General features: G+C 41.1%; 2 protein-coding genes across 3 annotated transcripts in view; one reads left to right on the top strand and one right to left on the bottom strand.

Moving 5' to 3' along the window:
• fez1 (fasciculation and elongation protein zeta 1 (zygin I)) overlaps positions 1 to 5,166 on the top strand; it is a 20,333-nt gene extending 15,167 nt beyond the window's left edge. Inside the window, exons 4-9 of the mRNA XM_017308526.1 lie at positions 510 to 706; positions 1,785 to 2,092; positions 3,329 to 3,409; positions 3,885 to 3,960; positions 4,044 to 4,109; positions 4,191 to 5,166. Of these exons, the coding sequence (XP_017164015.1) occupies positions 510 to 706; positions 1,785 to 2,092; positions 3,329 to 3,409; positions 3,885 to 3,960; positions 4,044 to 4,109; positions 4,191 to 4,207 (745 nt within the window). The 3' untranslated portion in view covers positions 4,208 to 5,166. The remainder of the gene's footprint in view (positions 1 to 509; positions 707 to 1,784; positions 2,093 to 3,328; positions 3,410 to 3,884; positions 3,961 to 4,043; positions 4,110 to 4,190) is intronic.
• A 4,069-nt stretch (positions 5,167 to 9,235) lies between these two features.
• esama (endothelial cell adhesion molecule a) overlaps positions 9,236 to 19,490 on the bottom strand; it is a 54,215-nt gene continuing 43,960 nt past the window's right edge. The window contains exons 2-7 of one of the 2 annotated variants that reach the window (XM_008428405.2): positions 14,313 to 14,464; positions 12,285 to 12,486; positions 12,022 to 12,177; positions 11,031 to 11,153; positions 10,793 to 10,931; positions 9,236 to 10,020 (exon numbers count right to left, since the gene is read on the bottom strand). In XM_008428405.2, coding sequence (XP_008426627.1) covers positions 9,504 to 10,020; positions 10,793 to 10,931; positions 11,031 to 11,153; positions 12,022 to 12,177; positions 12,285 to 12,486; positions 14,313 to 14,464 — 1,289 coding nt within the window. In that variant the 3' untranslated portion in view covers positions 9,236 to 9,503. Of the gene's footprint in view, positions 10,021 to 10,792; positions 10,932 to 11,030; positions 11,154 to 12,021; positions 12,178 to 12,284; positions 12,487 to 12,599; positions 12,650 to 14,312; positions 14,465 to 19,490 lie in introns of those variants that run through there. The other variant, XM_008428406.2, reaches the window with a different exon arrangement.

A 19,490-nucleotide genomic window follows, 5' to 3' on the forward strand; every position in this document is an offset into this window, starting at 1 on the left:
TAATGTGGTAGTTTTACTTTTACTTGAGTACATTTTTGTCTGTGTATTTGTACTTTTACTTAAGTACATTTTTTGAGTACTTTCTCCACCACTGGCTGTCTTCCATCTCTGTCGGAGTCTTGAGAGTAGATCTGCAGGCCACGTTTGGTCCTTTTCCTTTATTGATAAATCACCAAAATCGTTTAAAAGAAAAACTATTCTCGGGTCTTATCTAGGAAGTAAGAGTTCCCAAACATTAGCAACATTAAAAGTGTTCAAATTCAAACCAAACTTTGCAAATTAGTCGGCCAACAAACTCGTCTGCGACAAACTCTTCATCTTCTCCAATGAAAATAGTGTTGAGTGTTTTGGCGATCCAGCTGTTCAGACAGCTGTCCAACACACCGCTGCTGCTGTACGGCGCTGCACGCCTGCATGCGTTAATAATTGATAAAATGCATCGCTACGCAGGAGGCTTTGGGCATCTCACTGGCTACTTATAAATGGAAAGCATCTGTATGCACTTAACCATGGCCAAATCTCTCTCTCTCTCTGTCTCAGGTCATTGAGGAGATCGTTGAGATGATGGAGAACTCTCCAGATCCCGGCGAAACCGAGGAGGAGGACGAGGAGGAGAGCAGCCTGTGCTCCTCCAGGACCAACCCGTCCCTGCTGGAGGAGATCAGGCAGCTGTCCCAGGCCTCCAACAACAACTGCTCCTACGAAGGTAGACGAGAAAAGAATCCTGAGTGTAAATTTGGGCGACGTCGATTCAGATTTGTTAGGTTTTCTTACACTTTGGGCTTCGTCGTGTCGTCAGAGTGAAGAGCTGGACTCACGGTGAAAGGTTTTAGTCTCTAGACCCTATTCTGGTCTTTATCAGGTTATATAAAATCATGTGTAAAAAAAAAATCACTCATTATATATTTGTTATTTATTTAATAAAGATGAAACAAAAATGGAGAAGTCTGAAAAAACTAAAACTCAACATGTGGATAAAATATACACAACACATGTTTAACCCTATCCCTAACTAATAGATTGCATGACATTATAAACAAGGTTATTCTTATAGCTGCTCAAATAAGAAAATTTATCTTTGTATTAAAATAAGTTGCTTTTTACTTTTTTAGGACTGTTTCTATTCCAATAGCAGTATCTGTGGCCTTAAAATGAAGTGTTTTGACTCATAACCCTGTTTATAGTCATATAATGCAGTAATACATTGTTCCATCTAAAGTGGACATTTCTCAGATCCAAATCGGATAGAAAACATTTAAAATACTCAATAAAGTGTAGCTCTTTCATTGAAGACTACAAAAACCCAGTATGGCTGCCATGAATACACCATGATCTTAAATATAAGGAAATAAACAGTTTATTGCTCCTGACTTTCATGAAGCCTGTGTTCAACATCTACACTGTTACACGTTGTGTTTATTTACTACGTTTATTCGATATCGTTGAAGCACGACGCTGCCAAAACCACGTTGTACAGATGCTGTGCAGCAGGAGAGACTGGTGCCGTCTTCAGTTTGGATCACATGAGGATTTTTGTAACTTGTTTTGAAGACTAAGCATAGCAAAGATGTTTTTTGTTTTTTTATCAATTCCCATAAAATATGATTGCTACTCTTTTCCCCCTGTATTTCATCTTTTACTGGATAAAATATTTTGGTAAACTTGGGACTGTTTTTCTTTAACACCTTCAGCATTTTCTGCGTCGCCTGTAGAGTTTGTCTGTGGTCGTGTTGTTGCTTTTCTCCCGGCGGACTCTCACCGTCTCGTCTTTTCCCGTCCTGCAGGCCTCAGCTGCATGCCCAGCTCAGCGCTGATGGAGCTGCTGCACAGGGTGGAGGCCGCCATCCGGGAGTACTCAGAGGAGCTGGTCAACCAGCTGGCCCGGCGGGACGAGCTGGAGTTCGAGAAGGAGGTGAAGAACACGTTCATCACAGCTCTGATGGAGGTGCAGAACAGGCAGAAGGAGCAGCGGGACAGCAGCAAGCGCAAACGGCGGGACAAGGCGCTCAGCCTGCAGGGGGGCGGGACGGCGCCCTCCAACGGGGCCAACACCGCCTCATCTGGCCAGAAGACCGGCACCATGCCGGTCAAGGTGAATACACGGAATAATTTCCACTACTCTGTTAGGATATATATTTTCCAGACCCATTAAAAAAGCAAAACAAAAAAGCGAATGGGTCTGTACTTGTTCATTTATGTCAGTAACTCAACTCAAACTCATTATTGATTTCACACAAACTGATGTTTTCAAGCCTTTGTTTCTGGTAATCAGGATGATTTTCAGATCACTGTGCATGAAAACGAATTAGATGTGGTCTTAAAGGTACAGTGTGTAACTTTTATGAAAGAAAGTACGTCACCATGTCGTGACAGTATAATATGAGACTGATGGTCTGTGGAAAGATCCACCTCCTCCACCTTCTTCCTGAGCTGCTATCGTAGCCTGAAGAAATGCGCCGCCCCGACCAAAATCAACCAATCAGAGCCAGGAGGAGGGTCTTAGCACCGTCAGTCAGTCTCATGTACTCGCTGCTAAATGTGCTAATGGCGAACAAACAACTTACAGTTTATCCGTAGTCATCTGTAGCTATGCTAATTGATCTGAGCATTCATGACAAGGCATGGGAGATAGATGGGGAGGGGGATGAGCTGCGCCACATGGAGGGTGATTGACAGCACTAAGACCCTCCTCCTGGCCCTGATTGGTTCTTTCTGGAAAGCTCCGGATCACTGGGGGAAGTCAAAAGAACCAGAGTATTTCACAGATGATCCGTCACGTGCCATGCTTTCACACCACAGTAAACAGTTTAAAAAAATAGGTCAAACAAATATTTATATATTTTTAATAAAAGTTATTCAAAGTATTGTTATTTTCAAAAGGTTATATCTTTAAGGGAATTACAGAAAAGTGACATCCCAGAGCCTGGTTGCTCTTCCTCCTTCCTTCTCTGGCTCTTCCACTAATGGATGTCAGATCCATTACACTCTAAATGATCTTACAGGAGCGTCTACGTCCAGGACCAGCCCAGTTCAGCTCACTCTGCTCCTGCTCAATAACACGGGCCTAATGGGTTTTCCCTACATGCAACGCACAAACGGTGGTTTTATCTGAGAGAGCAGACACCTGAATCTGTGCCAATGTCGAGCAAATAAACGAAAACTGTGTCTGTAGTTCTACTTTGAGCTACTTAATACTGTAAATGTGACACAAATGAAAGAGAACTGAGTAAGGATATACAGATATCCGCAGAGTTTTGCAAAGAAAACATACTTTTGACAGTCACTCATTATGTGCGTGTGTGTTTGTGTGTATGTGTGTGATCCGTAGCGCTTCAGCATGGAGGGCCTCTCCAACATCCTGCAGACGGGCATCAGGCAGACGTTTGGAAGCACAGGAAATGAGAAGCAGGTAATGTGCTGACTCATCGTGTTAGCTCTCTCAACTGATGATAATTGAATCTTCTGTACTGTTTAGCTGACTGGAAAATTTAGCTGAAAGTTTAGCACACAGACAACTGGTGCCGTGTAAGTTGTAAACATTCTTCGTTTGGTTTTCTGGTGATAAATTTTATTTTATTTTTTGTGTGTGTGTTAGATAGAAGTTAACTGCCTGAGGTTTGAAAGCGTTTGGCACTGAGATATGACCTGAGAACAGCATCAACCCTTAGTCAGAGGCTTCTTTAGAGTTTTTTTTTCCAAGACTGACTACTACTGGAGATCCTTCCTGTCCGCAGCGTATGAAGTATGAATGACCGAGCAAAAAAAAAAAAAGTCAGAAGTTCCTGTTCTCCGTGTTTGTGTTCAGCGGTACACATCGGTGACAGTGTGCTCCTTTCATCACTCCTCTTTCTTGGTAAACACTCTGAGCTTTTTCTTGGTTTCAGTATCTGAACACTGTGATTCCATACAAGAAGAAAACCACCCCTCCGTCTGTCGACGACCTGCAGATGCTCACAAAGAGTAAGCATCCGCACGAGACCGAACGTGAGAATCGATCGCAAGGTCCGACACGTGAAATGACTGTGAACCTTTTCTCCAAACAGTCCTCTATGCCATGAAGGAAGACAGTGAGAAGGTGCCTACGCTGCTGACGGACTACATATTAAAAGGTAAACATCATCCAAACTCTCCCAGAAATCAGTGATCTGACGAGAATGCAGCGGCGTAATTCGATTTGTCTTCCCTTCCAGTCCTCTGTCCCACCTAAAGAACCGTCATACCAGGAGTGAAATGTGACAGAGAAACCGACCCCCCCGCCCTGTCCCGCTCCCCAGGACTTTCCTAAACTTCTGGCCCAGTCTGCATGAGCTCCCCTCGTTTTCCATTACCAACCATGGATCGACACCGTCCGCATTATCTCATCCGTCTAAACTACGACTACTGCCTCCTGCTGAGCTCACCTCGTCCTTCCCTGCACACCCGTCTCAGGCCAGACACCAAAATGGCCGCTGCCTGAAAAAGCGATCGGAACGGTCCAGTCCCACTTTTACAGGACTTCACTAATGGAGCATGATAAGCTGGTTAACGATCACAAGAGATCACTTTGGTACAGGGATCCAGTTTCAGATATCACTTCTCTCTTGTCATCTCTCATTTCGTTGTCATGTTTGGTTTTGTTTTTTTTTTTCTTGCTCTGACAGACACTGTTTTTGTTAGGCTTATTTACAAAGCCGTTAATCACGGAACGATTGCTCTTTTCAACACATATATACAGTCATCCATGTAAAGTGGATTGTATGGGGAAACGTGATTCATAAGAATACAAAAGCCATGCACCTTTTTCTGCCAACTCAGTACTGTAGTTCCTTTAGAGTGAGAAGAAACACACTACTATTACGGGTGCAGTGCAGTGCGTTACAAAGCTTCTTTCACAATAAATATCCAGTGCTCTTCAAACTTTTTTTTAAAATTTATTTTGAAATATTAATATATATATTATGTTGTACATTTTTTTTTTTTTACATTTATTTACTGTAATTGTCATTCCACTCGGTGCAGCCACCTACACTTGTAAATCTTGTTTTTTAAGTTCAGTGACTGAAAACAAATAATTTTAATAACTGTGTATGTATTTGCATATTAGCATTTTTTTTCCCTTTTGCCCCATGTAGATGAATGTTACATCGCTTAATTGCTAATTCAAATAAACTTCTGCCCTCTATGTTATTGCTTTCTTTTATGTATTCACTGCACCAGTGTTCAAAAATCCACCAGCTCACGTCTTAAGACATATCTATGAGTAAACTGTGTAAGAGAATATGCTTAACCATGTGTGAAAGCATTTTATCGCTTTTACAAATCAATCGTGACCAACGAAATCTGACGAAAAGGGGGGGAAAAAATCCTTTTAATGTCAAACTGAAAATGGATTTCTAACAAAGCAATGACTATTAAATACGTGCATTTAACATGAAGTAAGTGATCACATAAATTAAATATTCAACTCCCTCATGTCAGTATTTAGTAGATGCATTTTTGGCTGCTGTCACAGAGCAGAGTCTGTGTGGATCGGTCTGAGTCAGGCAGGCTGGACATCTGGCCGCTGCAGATTTACAGCAAACGTTACACCCCGTGTTACTGCAGCAAAAAAAAAAAAAAAAAAGTAAAAATCGATGGAAACTGATGCCATTCCCACGCTCTTCTTTACCTCAGCAACAGAGCTGCTTTGCTGCCACCTTGTGGTTTAAGACCGGAAATGACACTTGCATGAAAGTTTAGAGGAAAGAAAGGCAGTGGGTTTGTTTTCGAGATGATTTTGTCGTCTGTTCAGAAGTGTTTGTGATTGGGGGGGAAAGCGTATTGAGGCCTTAGTCCTCGTGGCGGTGGTCACAGGTTCGATTCCCGGCCTGGCGACATTTGCCGCATGACTTCTCCCTCTCTCTCATTACCCCGTTTCCTGTCGAACTACTTTCAAATAAAGGCCACTAGAGACAACAAAACCTAAGAAAAAAAAAAGAAAGGTTTGAGGTTGCATCTGTTTGCCGTTTGTGCAAATTGGTCTCGTATTTTCACATTGATGCTTTCTGAATCAATATCCTGAAAGAATAAATGTTACAGCTTTTCAGCAACAGCTGTAGCATCGAGTGTGGAGCAATATGACATATAAACCATTTTTAAAGAAAAAACAAAACAAAAAGCATACGCAAGAGTTTGTTTATATTTTATTTGAAAATAACAGGCATTTTTTTCCATGAACATAAATATGGAGTACACAAGTGGACAATGCACATCGATGTCTGGACTTTAGGCCTTCTGTATAAATAAGACGCTTCACCGCCTGTTTGTCCACAGGAAGCCTCTAGAATGCTCCCTGCTGTGATGGAGAGCACTTATTTAGTTCATAAAGTTACATAGTAAAGAGAAACGCTGCTCACGTGCTCTTATGTTTGCTGTAGAAAAATAAAGGCTCGACTTTAACAATACATTATAATCATCAATGTACACATTTAAATGACTCAGTCGCACTCTAAAACACAGAGTCGGATAATCGTAAGAAACAAAACATTTTCCAGTTTGCTCAAGTGTCATCGACGTTCAACAAAAATGCTCCGCAGCTAAGAAACGTTTCAAATCATTCGTTTCTGGAATGTTTTCGCTTTCTGTGTTCGTGGTCAAAAGCCAGACAGCTAATAAATGTCTGTGTGTAAAAAAAAAAAAGAAAAAAAAAAAGAAAGCACAGCAGGAGAAAGGAGAAACTATGACAAATGTTTTCAAAAGCGGACAAGAAATCAAAATCTGTCAAAAAATTAAAACATCTTCAATAAGGAAACGTATATATGCGGTCACCTGGACACATTCCTAAAGAAGAGAATTTGTTCAGAGTGAGATCTGTTTAAATTCTTGCAAGTGGAGAAGGTTCTCTCTGTAAACCAACAAATATTTGATACATTTTTACTCGTTATTGGATTCCTCCTGCCATTTTTGACACAATTTTTAAGTTTGTAACTCTTCCTATTAAATATTTCAGAATGTGCAAATTGTTCTGGAATAGTGAGTTATAACTTTTGGTGATTATAAGCTAATAATAATAATAATAAAAAACTAATGCAAAAGAAGGAAAGTCAGCCCTTCATAGTTAATCCCTCCAGCAAGAAACACGATTCAAAGTAAAAGCTGGACTTTTTCCGATTGGGATTTTTCGATACCGTTGTCAACAGTTTAGATTAAAGTTTTCTGTTTGTTTTAAACATGGGGTCATTTATTCAGAGCTTCACAGTTCAACACAATATTTACCCTGTAAAATATTCAGAAAGTTTTAAAGTCACGCTACTTTTGTCCCCAACATTTCATCTCCACATTTACAGGCTTAATAAACATCTGAGTTTTACTGCAGCGTTATATCACAGCTGAGTTTTTCCCTTTTCATTACCAAACTGACAGCTGAAACAAAGCAGACACGTAAAAATGCTGATGTGCTCTCTTGTATTGGATTTGTTCAATATGGCTAAATAATTTCCATAAGGTAGCGGTTCCAATTTTAAATTAATAAAATTCTTACGTCTCTCAACAGTTCTCTTCCTTGTGCTTGCCTCTATAATTTCAGAAATCGTCAACTCAGATTAGAACTTCGTAAGTAACCTGAAGTGAATCTGCTGCTATGAAAAGATGCAACATGTCAGGAACGAAGACGATTTTGTCTTTGGTTCAGTATCCAGTGTTTCAGATTAATTTGCCATCAATGTTCAATATCACCAACCATACAGATTAGACCTGAAAAAAATAATCAAATGTCTGGAACACATTTAAAAACTAACAAATATCATATTTATATAGATGTTTTTTGTCTTACTGCAAACTTAACATATTATAATGCAAGGGTGAAAATATGCTGAGCTACAACGAAGCAATTCTGAATCAAAGCAGATTTCGAGACTAGAGACTAGAGGATGTTTCAAACTGAACTCCATCCACCCAAACCTTCATGCTGGATCTAAGCCAGGATCTCCAGGATCCTTCTAACATTGAACGGATCACAGCAAATCTAAACTTTTTCACAGAAACGCAAAGCTCCGTCTCCATCGCAACACCACAGGCTGCTTCCTCACAATCTGTAGAGTTTCCGTCTAAATACGGGAGGAGAAAACCAACACGGTATCTTCATCAGCTACTAACAGGTTTCTGTGCGGATGCGTCGCCCCACCTCAGACTGACGTTTTGTGCTCGGCAGGCATAACTTAGTTTGAGCAGACCGAATGAATGATGCACTCCAGATGCAGAATGTGTGCTTTTTTCCTCTCGTCGCTTATCTGATCAAAGTGAGACTTTCAACCCTTGGAGTCGCTTTTTAAGAGTCGAGCTGTGGGGAAAAGTAAAATCTGCGATTCAAACCTCGTGGTTATTCCTCCTCATCCGTCTCCCGTCTCGGTGCCAAAGATGACGCTTCTGGGGCGTCATGACTAAAACATCTGCGACCGAAGACCTCACCGAGGTTTGAGTATATTGCTGGGAGCAGCCTGAAGTGACCCAATTCCGATTTTTTTTTTGCCGGGGCCGTTCATACTGCCAGTAACTGCGACCTGTATGCGTTCTACAGTGTGAACGGGCAAACTACCTGAAAGTGTCCCGCATGCGCACTAGAGGGCGCAATAGCGACAGCGTTCTCAATACTCTGTCAGCCGCCATAAAAAGAAGAAGTGCTCAGTGTTTGCGGAAGTAAACATGGAGGCTAACTGTATAGCTTAGCTTACATAATTGAAGTTGTTGTCCAGCATATTAACAACTTAATCATCATTATAGTCCATCATGGTTGTTGTTTTTCTTCCCGCTTGCGCGTATCAGGACGCAGAATAGTGAGATTTGTTGAGAATCAGTGACGTTCAGTTCAGATGAATGCGACCTGGCCGTTAGGTCACATTCGAATCGGATATGGGTCACATTCGAAAAAGAATCCGACTTGTGCTGTTCACACTGCCATAAAAAGATCGGATCCAGGTCACATTACGTAAAAAAATAAAACTGAATTGGGTCACTTCAGGCTGCAGTGTGAACCCACCTTTATTGTTCCACGTGCTGCAGAGATGAAACATATTCTGGACTTTTCTTTAAACGCTGCAATGTGAAGGGGTCTTAAGAAACAATGACTTATCCTTCAGGTAGTTGTTGTAAAAAAGGGTGGCTGAGATTTACGTCCCGCCTATTTCCTGTAACATCTTTGCTGAAAATTGGGAATAATAAACCCTATAAAAAAAACAATCCGGTTGCCGGGTGAACAGCTGGAGAACGGCATGACAATAAAAAAGTAGAAAAGGGAATTTTATCTATACGTCATTAGTGAGAACAGAATATAAAGAGTGAATATAAAGCAAGTAAAAAGCATGTCTTGAATGGTTGTCATGGCAGCCTGCTGACTTGAAAGCGTCTAACAGTAAGTGACGTCTTCCTCTCGTCCGGTTTGCTAAAAAAAAAATAAAAATAATAATAATAATAATAAAAACACAAAGCGTTCCCTCCAGAGACCCGGCTGAGCCTCAGGTCAGTCCAACTGCGTGGCGCGGCACTTCTAGTTAGACCAGAGAGCCTGCTTGGTTTTGCGCAGGCACCATGATGGGCACCCCTCCCATGCGGTGGATGTTGGAGACTGTGATGGTGGAGGTGGGCAGCGGCGGCGGGGACGGGGCGGGCTGGAACTTCCCTTGCAGCTGGGCGTAGGTCTGGGGCAGCTGCTGGGCCTGGGGCAGGTGGCCGTAGCGCTCCTGGACCGCCTGCGAGCTGCCGTTGGCGGCCTGGGCGGTGGCGGGCTGTCCGTGGGGCAGCGTGCTGCTGTTGTTGTAGCTGTAATGGGTGGGAGTGGAGGCCCCCTGGTGGCGGGGAGGTCTGTAGCCGGTGGCGCTGCCCGTGGCTGTAATGATGGAGGCTGTGTCCGAGGCCGGGTGCTGGGGATACTGCTGCAGGTGGTGGTGGTGGTTGTCTTTGTGGCGCGGGCTGGAGGCGATGGATGACAGCGTGCCGTTCTTCGAGATGACGTCAGAGCCCATGCCGCTCTTCGCCCAGGAGACGCGCTTCGGAGCCTGAGCGTCTTCCCTGCAGGTTGGGGGGACATCAGGGGTTAAAGGAACGATCCACTTTTTTCACTCCTGACACCGATTCAAATACGGTAGAATAACCTGTCATGACAAAATGTTTTTGTTTTGTTTTATCAATTCAACACATTTTCAGGCCTTAATTTGAGATACATGCATTTAATGCTTTTTAAGGCTTTTGGAGGATGGATGGACACCTGGTGAAGGTGAAGAGCGGTGCATGCTGAGGCGCAGGAGCAGACCTGTTGACCTCTGAGCTGATTAAACTTTATGAGTTTCCTGTTTCACCTCCTAATTCTGCTGAACGCATAACTCACTCTTACAGTTATGTTAAAGAAAATGCACATCTTCTTTCTGTTTCACTGCTTTGTATAGCAAAAACTAACAAAAGTAGATTTAAAATGATTTAGATTTCATGCAGTATTGAACACATTTTTGATTTCATCCTGTCATTGTATTAGAATTGAAACCAATATGGAAAAGAGTGGAGTAACAAAGTACATTGTGTAGCTTGTACTGTAATAACTTGAAGAAGTTTTATCAATTATCTCTCGTAGCTGAGAATTTTACAAATCAATTCTAGTTCCTTGAGGTTTGTCGCCATTTGTCAGATTATGAGGATTTTTTTCCCTTGTATTTTTATGCAAAGTGTGTCAGATACGGATGATGTATGTAATACTTTATGGCTTTATCCCGCCAACATTGAAATATTGGTAAAATGAGCTTTTCTGACATCAGTTTTGATTCGTATAAATGTTACCAGACGAACTCACTTGATTTCATTGGCCATGTCGTCCTCGTTGTCTCTTCTTCTCTTGAAAATAAACAGGAACCCGACGCAGACACAGAGGAGGAAGATGAAACCGAGGACTGATCCGACTGTAGCGCCAACAATCATTCCGACCTTATTGGCTGAAATCGTGACACACACACACAAAAAACGAAAACGGAGTTTGCTTCATAGATTCAGAAGTTTAAGTACAGTTTGCGATTATGTCTGGTGTTACGTACTGTTGATGATGTCCAGGGTGACGGAGCAGGTCTCGCTTCCTGCCGTGTTGCTGGCTGTGCACACGTACGTCCCGGACATGTTGCTGCTCAGGTTGCTCAACTTCAGATTCCCGGTGTTCTCATCTGAAGCAGCAGGGTGACCACAGACACGCGTTCGACCATTAGAAACAGCTTTCTGTGTGTTTAGGATGTGTGAACTCTGCACAAACTATGTGGCAGGTTGTCATGGAGACGCATTCCAACAAACCACTTCATACATTTGACTCAGTAAAAAAACAAAACAAAAAAACAAAACAATCAAAGAAACAAGTCTAACACGTTTTCTGAACTGGACTGAACTGTCGAACCACCAAGTCATCAGTCATACGTGACTAATTTTTATTAACCTTTATATCTTTTTTGCAGTATGTTGGTCTGTGCTGTAAAGCATGCTATTATCAGACTGAACACACAAGTAATTCACAAAGATAAATGAAACTATCCCCAACTATGTTTCCATCCAATTGTCAGATTTTGAGCAAATTTTTAAAATGTCGCCACTTTGACGTTTCCGTCAACTCGCTGTGATGCAATATTTCAAAAAGCGCATGAAAAAGCGACGGAGACACAGATAATGTTTAACTTTCAGGAAGGATAACAGGAAGGGTGAATGGAGTAGCTACAGCAGATTTACTCTTCTCATATATTGCTCTGTTTTATCCTTTAAAGTTTCAAATTCTGTCTGTTGTGAAATTTGCTGGATTTAGAAAAGTTGACAGTAGTTTGGATATCTCAGAGTTGAGGGAAATATCTCCAATATCTCAACTTTACACATGGAGACTGCTGGCTATGCTAACGAACTGCTACAATAAGATGCAAAAGACAAAAAAATTTTAAGTGTAGAAAATGTAATGAATGTATTTCTCTCTCATTAGTTTACATGACAAAACTTTCAATTTGACCTCGTAGTGCCTACAGAGTTTGATGGAATCAAAACTGCAGTTTTACTCACTGAGCATCGGTGCAAAAAAGACCTCGGAGGTAGGACTGGTTCTCCTCCACTTGTACAGTGGGACAGGCTTCCCGGCACTAGACGTGCACATCAGAGTCACGTTCCCTTTCAGCACCGGCTTCCCGGACACAGAGCACTTGGGAACAGCAGGAGGGACTGAGGGGAAACACAGAAGTTGTCAGAGGTTTTGGGTGTGTTGCCATTTCCAGCAGCATATCTTCATTCAAACCTTGAAATTCAGACATTTAGTAGGTTTTCCTCACCGTTCACCACAAGAGAGACCTCAGCGGGATTAGAAGTAACAGAAGGAATGATGACCTGACACACATAACGGCCGGTGTCAGACTCCTTGGTGTTGTTGATGTACAGAGAGACGTCACTCGAAGGCATGTTCTTCAGGAACCCGACGCGGCCCCTGAACTGGAGGCTGCCCTCGTTGATGGTGCCTTTGGTGTAGCTGATGACCTGTGTAGGACGGATACAGCAACTTCTTATTCTCTTTAGCACAACAGCTGCACATACGGCTAAAAACAGGCCTGAGTACATCTGTCCAGGACAGAGAGAGCAGTTTGACTAACATGCTTACTCATTTGGGGTCAGAGGTCTCAAGGATGTTCATAATCCCGACATCTCTGGCTTGGAAAATTGAAAATGTTCGTCATTTTTCAAAATCATGTCACAGTTCCAAAAACTCAATTTGGACTCGAAAGTCTTCCTTCATCATCATCATCATCATCATCATCATCATCATCATCATCATCATCATCATCATCATCATCATCATCATCATCATCATCATCATGCACCAAGTCATTTCTAATGTCACTAGTATGACAAGCTTTTGTCTCTTGGGTGAGGTTAGATTTTTACAGACGCACACGCAGACAAAAGACAAAGAAAGAAAAAAACTATATCTTTTTCAAACCAGTTTATAGATTTCAGTTCAGTTCAGGTGAGTGTATCTTATGAACATCAGTATCTAATGAGTTCAGGTCTGTACATGCATTGTCTACAAGACCAGAGAAATGGACATTCTCTGTATCAGGGTTGCAAAAAAAAGTTATTCTGATGGTTTCAAAGTTCTTGCAGATTGTTCTTTGTCAGCGTCTGAGCAGAACCTTTTTCTTGTCTGGGTTCTGAATTCAAGAAAATTGATGCCCACTGATGCCACACTGATGAAGGCAGCAGTGGGAAGGCCGTATGAGGACTTCTGATAAATATGTACCGGTACTTGTTTATTGTTAAGTTCTGTCAGAGAGAACATTGTTCTTTTTCTTGCCACTTCAAGCAAAGGCCTGCGATTACTCGTACGACAGCAGGCCAGATTGTAGGCGGTTTCTGGGTTGGGTGTAAGCCCCAAACAGTCACAGCCTGAAGACAACAGACAGATGCAGCAGAACTGCAATGTTCCACTAAAAGATGGAGTCCGGATGTTCATGTCTGTGTAACTTGGGCTTTTTCCATTCACAACAACATTGGAGCAGATCAAACGAACCAGTCAGCAAAACTTCCTGACTGCAACCTTTCCTGCCAGGAAGAATCTCAAATCATTGAACAGACTTCAATAACCCACAGGACCCCAACAAACTGATGCCAAGGTCTCAGTATCAGACGCCGCACACTCCCTCAGAGGCAATTAGTTGTTTGTTCAACAAACTAAAGCTGTTCCTCTGGTTGTTCCCTGTATTTAGATTTACCAATTTATTCACAGCTCTGCAACAAAAAAATCAGTAAGCTGTAACAAGTTTGATATACCCGACTTTGGGGGAACAGCTGCTCCACTTTCTCCCCAACATGAAATGTTGGGGCCTTTACACAAAGCAAGAATTAGCCAGCATGATGATAGTCTACATCATCTTCACTGGGTAACAGTATCTTCTTAGGGAGGAGAGTGTCTGCTATATTTCTGCACTAAAAGTCCTACATGCCTGGTTGTGCGGCTGAGTTATGGCTGTTTTTTTCACTACTGCTTTCTCGAAAGTGTCTCAACTCAGGTGAAGCTTCAGAGCTGTCGCACTTCATTCTTATCATCTGTGTTTTTGGCTCCAAATGAGAGCAGGACACTGGATGACTGTTCAAAAACACAGAAAACTCACTTTGAATAAATCTGCCCAAATCCCACTCTTCCATCTGCACAGCTCATTAATCCACGCTCAGCAGACCAAAAATACCCAGACGCTGATCTAAACTGGACCGGGATGAAGCGGTTTACACACTGGAAGCTTTTTGGAAGACAGGTTCTCCCAGGTTTAGAGCCAGGGGAACAGAAACACATTAGACTTCCTCCTCACCTGCTGGGTGCTGTCCGTCACAAAGTTCCAGAGGATAGTGCTGGTGGCCAGGTCAGCGTCTGGGTTCCCAACGTATGAGGCTATTAGCCGCACCAGTTTCCCTTGGACCACTTCCATGCTGGTTTGAGACATTTGGATGTTGGCCCATACGCCTGTGGAAACAAAGATTTTCCTCATTAGGTCTTATGATATTTATTTATGTCATAAACAGCCAATAAACACAGTGAAAACACATGTTGATTTGACCATCTCTAGATCTAATGATACAACAGTTAAAGTTAGCTTTACCCAAAAATATTAATCAGATTATCACTACACTGTATTGATAGAGTTTTTCCACATGTAGATGTTAGAATGCACCTATTGCCACAAATGTTCACTAAATAAATGCTGTTTTTGCATTTTAGGCAATCATTTTTTTATTTTGAAAAGGAGTTTATTAATTTATTTGCATATTTTAATTTATTACTACTATTGTATGAAATAAACTTAAGTGGTTAAATGAAAACTCTGCAGAAAATGCCATTGTTTAACCTCCCTCATCTACTGAATAATTGGTATATTAATTGATTACTAAAATAATTATTAGTTGCAGCCCTAGAATCTAGTATTAGAATATAAAAAAAAGCTTGAATCCTGAAATTCCCCACATCATAGCCCATCAGTTACTTAACAGTCTGCTGTATGTATTCCTGCTTAAAAAATAATCAAGGATTAGCTATTAGTTTCCCCCCACAACGCTAATCTAAATCTATACCAACACTGTTTAACCAGGCCAAACTGTAGGTGAGACAAATAAAGAACAATGAAGAAAAGGTCACTGATGGGCTGAAATGTAGTGCACATCTGTAGCCAGACAGGGGCAGCAGAGAGCCAAGACTCACAGAAACATTAAAGTCTACTCTGAAGCTCCATGTCCATAACCGTTTATAAATCATAGATTCAGAAAGAGAATAACTGGATGTGCTGCAGACGGAGACTGCTGCTGACTCTGGTGTCTGTTTACTGTAATTAAAAGATTTCTCTGCATCCGTTATGAGAAATAAAAGAGTTCAAACTGTGTTATTTGGCCTCTGTCACTTCACTGCCTCTTCCTGCAGCCAAGACAAGACACAAGAGAGCAAACAGGAGGAGTATCTAAATACACTGGAGTACTTTATTATTATTATTTTTTTAGCACCACATTTTTCAGCGTTCTCACAACCTCACCTCCAGAGGTGGAAGTCTCTGCCCTCCTGAACCTGAGCTATTCTGGAACATTCAAGGCGCCGACGTCTCTGAGTGTGGAAACATGACAGCTGCACACGTATAAAAACTAACGATGGGATCCCGGGGTATGTGACTGACATGCAAATTTATAACGCTAAAAAAGGCCAAAAAACATCAGCTGTCATTAACAAAACTTCCTCTATGTGGAAGAAGTGATGAAATCAAATGTAACTATAACGTTCAGTTCAAAAGTGTTTCCCTGCGAGAGCCTGAGCTGAAGCTTTTTACTACGTCTCCACAGACTAGACACTACAAAGAACATGAGAGGTCCACTAATGTCGCAGCAAATGATTTGTGGGTGTTGCAGATCCCAGTGTTAGGATGGTTTCCTCATGCAGGCTGCCTTCTGGAGGTCAGACTTACATTATTGTCTAGAGGGAAGTTGGAAATTAGACCCAGAAGATGTCAAACTGTTGTCTCTTGAACTAAATGAAACTGGGTCAGCGTTTGAGTGGAAATCAACAGTTATGTTAATAAGCTGAGTGTTGGTCTCGGTCATCCTGGATATTTGGTGCAAGAAGTGAAAGATCTGACAGAAAAAAATCCAAATATACCAAACATGATGCGAGGGTTGATGGTGCTCTTAAAATAATCGTTCACAAGGATAGTCATATAGCATAATTAAAAACAACTTTCCATCCAGCAACGTGTGACGCAAAGAGAAATGTCCAAAACTACAATAGTATAGAAGGGATCAAAATAGAACATCAGTACAAATGAAATAAGCTAGAATTCAGAATTCATAGATGCGCTGCTTAACCTCGGATCAACTGGAACATATATCTTTTTTAGTACGCTACAATCAATAAATCAAATTTTAGTTGTATAGCACATTTCGACAGCAAGGCATTTCAAAGTGCTTTGCATCATCAAAAACACAAAAACACAAAGTCATGCAACATAGAATCAACAATCAAAACATTACATTTATTCCAATAGTTGGAATAAAAACTATTTTTGGTCACAGATCCTCCAAATCCTTCTGTTTCTCTGTTTTAAAACTAAACCTTAAAATCCTCTCGTTTTCAGACCTTCTCGGTTGAAGCTAGAGCTACATGAACGTCCAGTGAAACAAGACCTGTTCTCAGAGGAGCGTAGGTATCAATTTCTTTGTTGCTATAGCAACAGAGGGAGAATATAAGTGACACTGAAAGAGAAAATGTGTAGGCATCTCTCCCTCTGGAGTACAGCATGAATTACATGTAATTAAGCCACAGAAGACAAAGTAAAACAGGAAGTTGACTCTTAGGAGAAGAAAGTGGGTGACGGAACAGGTGGGAGGAGAAATGGAGGACAAAGGTAGCAAAAACACAAATAAGGAGGAAATCTTTCTGTCCAAAACTATTTAGGGTCTGAGGAGATATGCAGAAGCAACAAGAGACTCTGTTCCTGCAGGAAGGGATGATAGCAGAAGGACGACAACCTGAGATGATACAATAATTCTTACTGTCATATGAAGGGACCTTGAAATAGAAGCCTGATGATTGGTTGAAGCAAGTGTCTGCTTCAACCAAGACTTATCATTGACTCTAAAGACTTTTAGAGTCAAGGATAAATATTTGATGATCTGGGTCATGTTAAAAGGACAAGTTGCTCAAAGTTGGACTCTGAGCTCAGCTTTCTCTGAACCACACCCCAATGCAACAGTTGCATCGCTCATGATGCATCAGCATTAACGACATGCAGCCAACTTTAACAGGAAAACCTTTCGAGTATAACATCCAGCCCCCTTTTCCATGCAGATCTGCCTTAATACTTCCTGACACAGAGTCAAAAAGACTATTGTCCACATTGACATGCACCATCACACTGCTGCCGCACATCCATGATGCAATTCCCACGCTCCACTACGTCCCAAATGTGTTCTAAGAGATTGAGATTTGGCAGCTGGAGTTCGAGGTGATTTGGGATGGGTGACATGGATCATCATATTGCCGTAAGACATTCAGAAGACAGACACACTGCGGTCATAAGGGATAGATTGGGTCAGCAGCTTCTGGGACTTCAGCAATCGGGTTCAACAGGGTGTGCCAAGAAAATCCTGCTCACACCGTAACGTCAGCGCCACTAACCTGAACCAAACACCGAATAATTTTGACCCTACTATCAAACTCATGGGACCAGGCAATATATTTCCTAATTTGTTATTGTTCGGTTTGTAGCCTTGGTTTTCTGCTCTCAGCTGATAAAAGTAGGTCTTTGCGTCTGATTCAAAGTTCCACCTTTAACGTATTCAGAAATGGTTGGTTGTAACAAACAGACCGTCATCTGTCTTCTGACTCAGAATTTTAAATGTTGTTAATGGTCTGAAATGTTGTTAATGGTCTTTGGAGTTGCTTATCAGATGTAAACCATGTTGACTCCTCTGGTCCCAGAACCAGAACTAAAGTCCTGTTTACACAAATCTGGTTTCCTGTTAAACCGTAGCAGTTTTGTTGCGTTCCATTTGCTTGTTCACACCAGAAATCACAGTTTCTGAAACAGAAACCAGGTCTCAGAGTTTAAGTTTTTGGGAACATCATCCACAAGTGGTTTGAATTACTCCACAAGTGTGAAAACACACATGGCTGCAGTGTGAGGTTTAGATTAAGGGTCAACTTTTGACGACATACTAAAACCACAGCACCATCTAGTGGCCTGGCTTGATGACTACAGCTCGTCTAAACAGTGAGAAGTGACGTCTAAACGTGCAACTTTACCTGAATCAACATTTGACTGTTTCCAGACAACAGTGTTGTGTAAACAAAGCTTAAATGAAGGAAGCTATATCATCTGTAAAATAGCTTCATATTCTAACACCTCTTAGTTTATATTTGTCTAAGCTTTTATCATTGCAATGTTTCTTTATTGTATGTAATTGTGTGTTTCTTCATTCGTTTTTTATGTACATAGTATTTGTTTCTGTTAGTTTGAACAATAAGAATGTGTAAGAATGCTGCTGCTGCTTTACAAATAAACTTTTTTAGAGCAGTGTTTCTCAACCTTTTTCGGGCCAGCGCCCCCCCTAGCCTTTATCCAGGTCCCTCACCGCCCCCCATCAAAGAATTTGTAGGCTACTTTCCACTGACCATTATTTTATCATTAATACTCCTATCACTATTGTAGATGTTTTGATTTTTATGCTTGTTTCTGTATTATCATCAAAAATAATTTCCCAGAGAACAAAAAAGTGATGGGAATAGAAATTAATTTCACAGGTGTCTACAAAAGATGCAATGAACATTCAAGTTAAAATCTGTAAGTCTAACAGCACAGCAGCCAATCAGAGAGGAAAAAAAAAACTTATTTTGTGCCATTTTCTACTTGTTAAATCTTGCACAAAATGACCAGATAAAAGATGTACAGCAATGCCAGTTTAAACTTTGAACTATTTGCAAAACAACTGATCTCTGCAACATTAAAACATGGGTAGAACTGTAACTACATTAATCATAGCTCTTCTTCTTTTCAGTGTTTGTCAGTTTCTGGTGGTGCAGCTCTGTGCTGCCTTCAGGAGAATGGGACATCAGAGCATCAACCATAAAACTTCACCCACATGGCATTTATTGTGCAAACCAGAGCTTTCAGTGGAAAAACAAAAGTTCCAGGTCCTTTTAATGCCGTACAAATATGGGACAGAAACATGGATTATATCTTTATATAGACCTACTGATTTATAGATTAATAGTTTTACTGGACAAAAATTACAAAGAACAAATCTGGTTCTTAATCAAATCCTAATGAGTCAAATTCAAAGTGTCATGGAGTCATTAGCCTCATGACATTAACACTGACATGAAAAATAATATTGAAGAAATAAATATATCAAATCTAATTAAAAACATAAACAAGTGATCAGTTCTTTACTGTTATGGTCTGTAAGATATATTTATTCTCAGTACTAGATGTGGTCTCAACAAACCCATGACA

The sequence above is a fragment of the Poecilia reticulata genome, linkage group LG14 (genome assembly GCF_000633615.1).
Source record: "Poecilia reticulata strain Guanapo linkage group LG14, Guppy_female_1.0+MT, whole genome shotgun sequence".
In the NCBI taxonomy this organism is placed as follows: domain Eukaryota; kingdom Metazoa; phylum Chordata; class Actinopteri; order Cyprinodontiformes; family Poeciliidae; genus Poecilia; species Poecilia reticulata.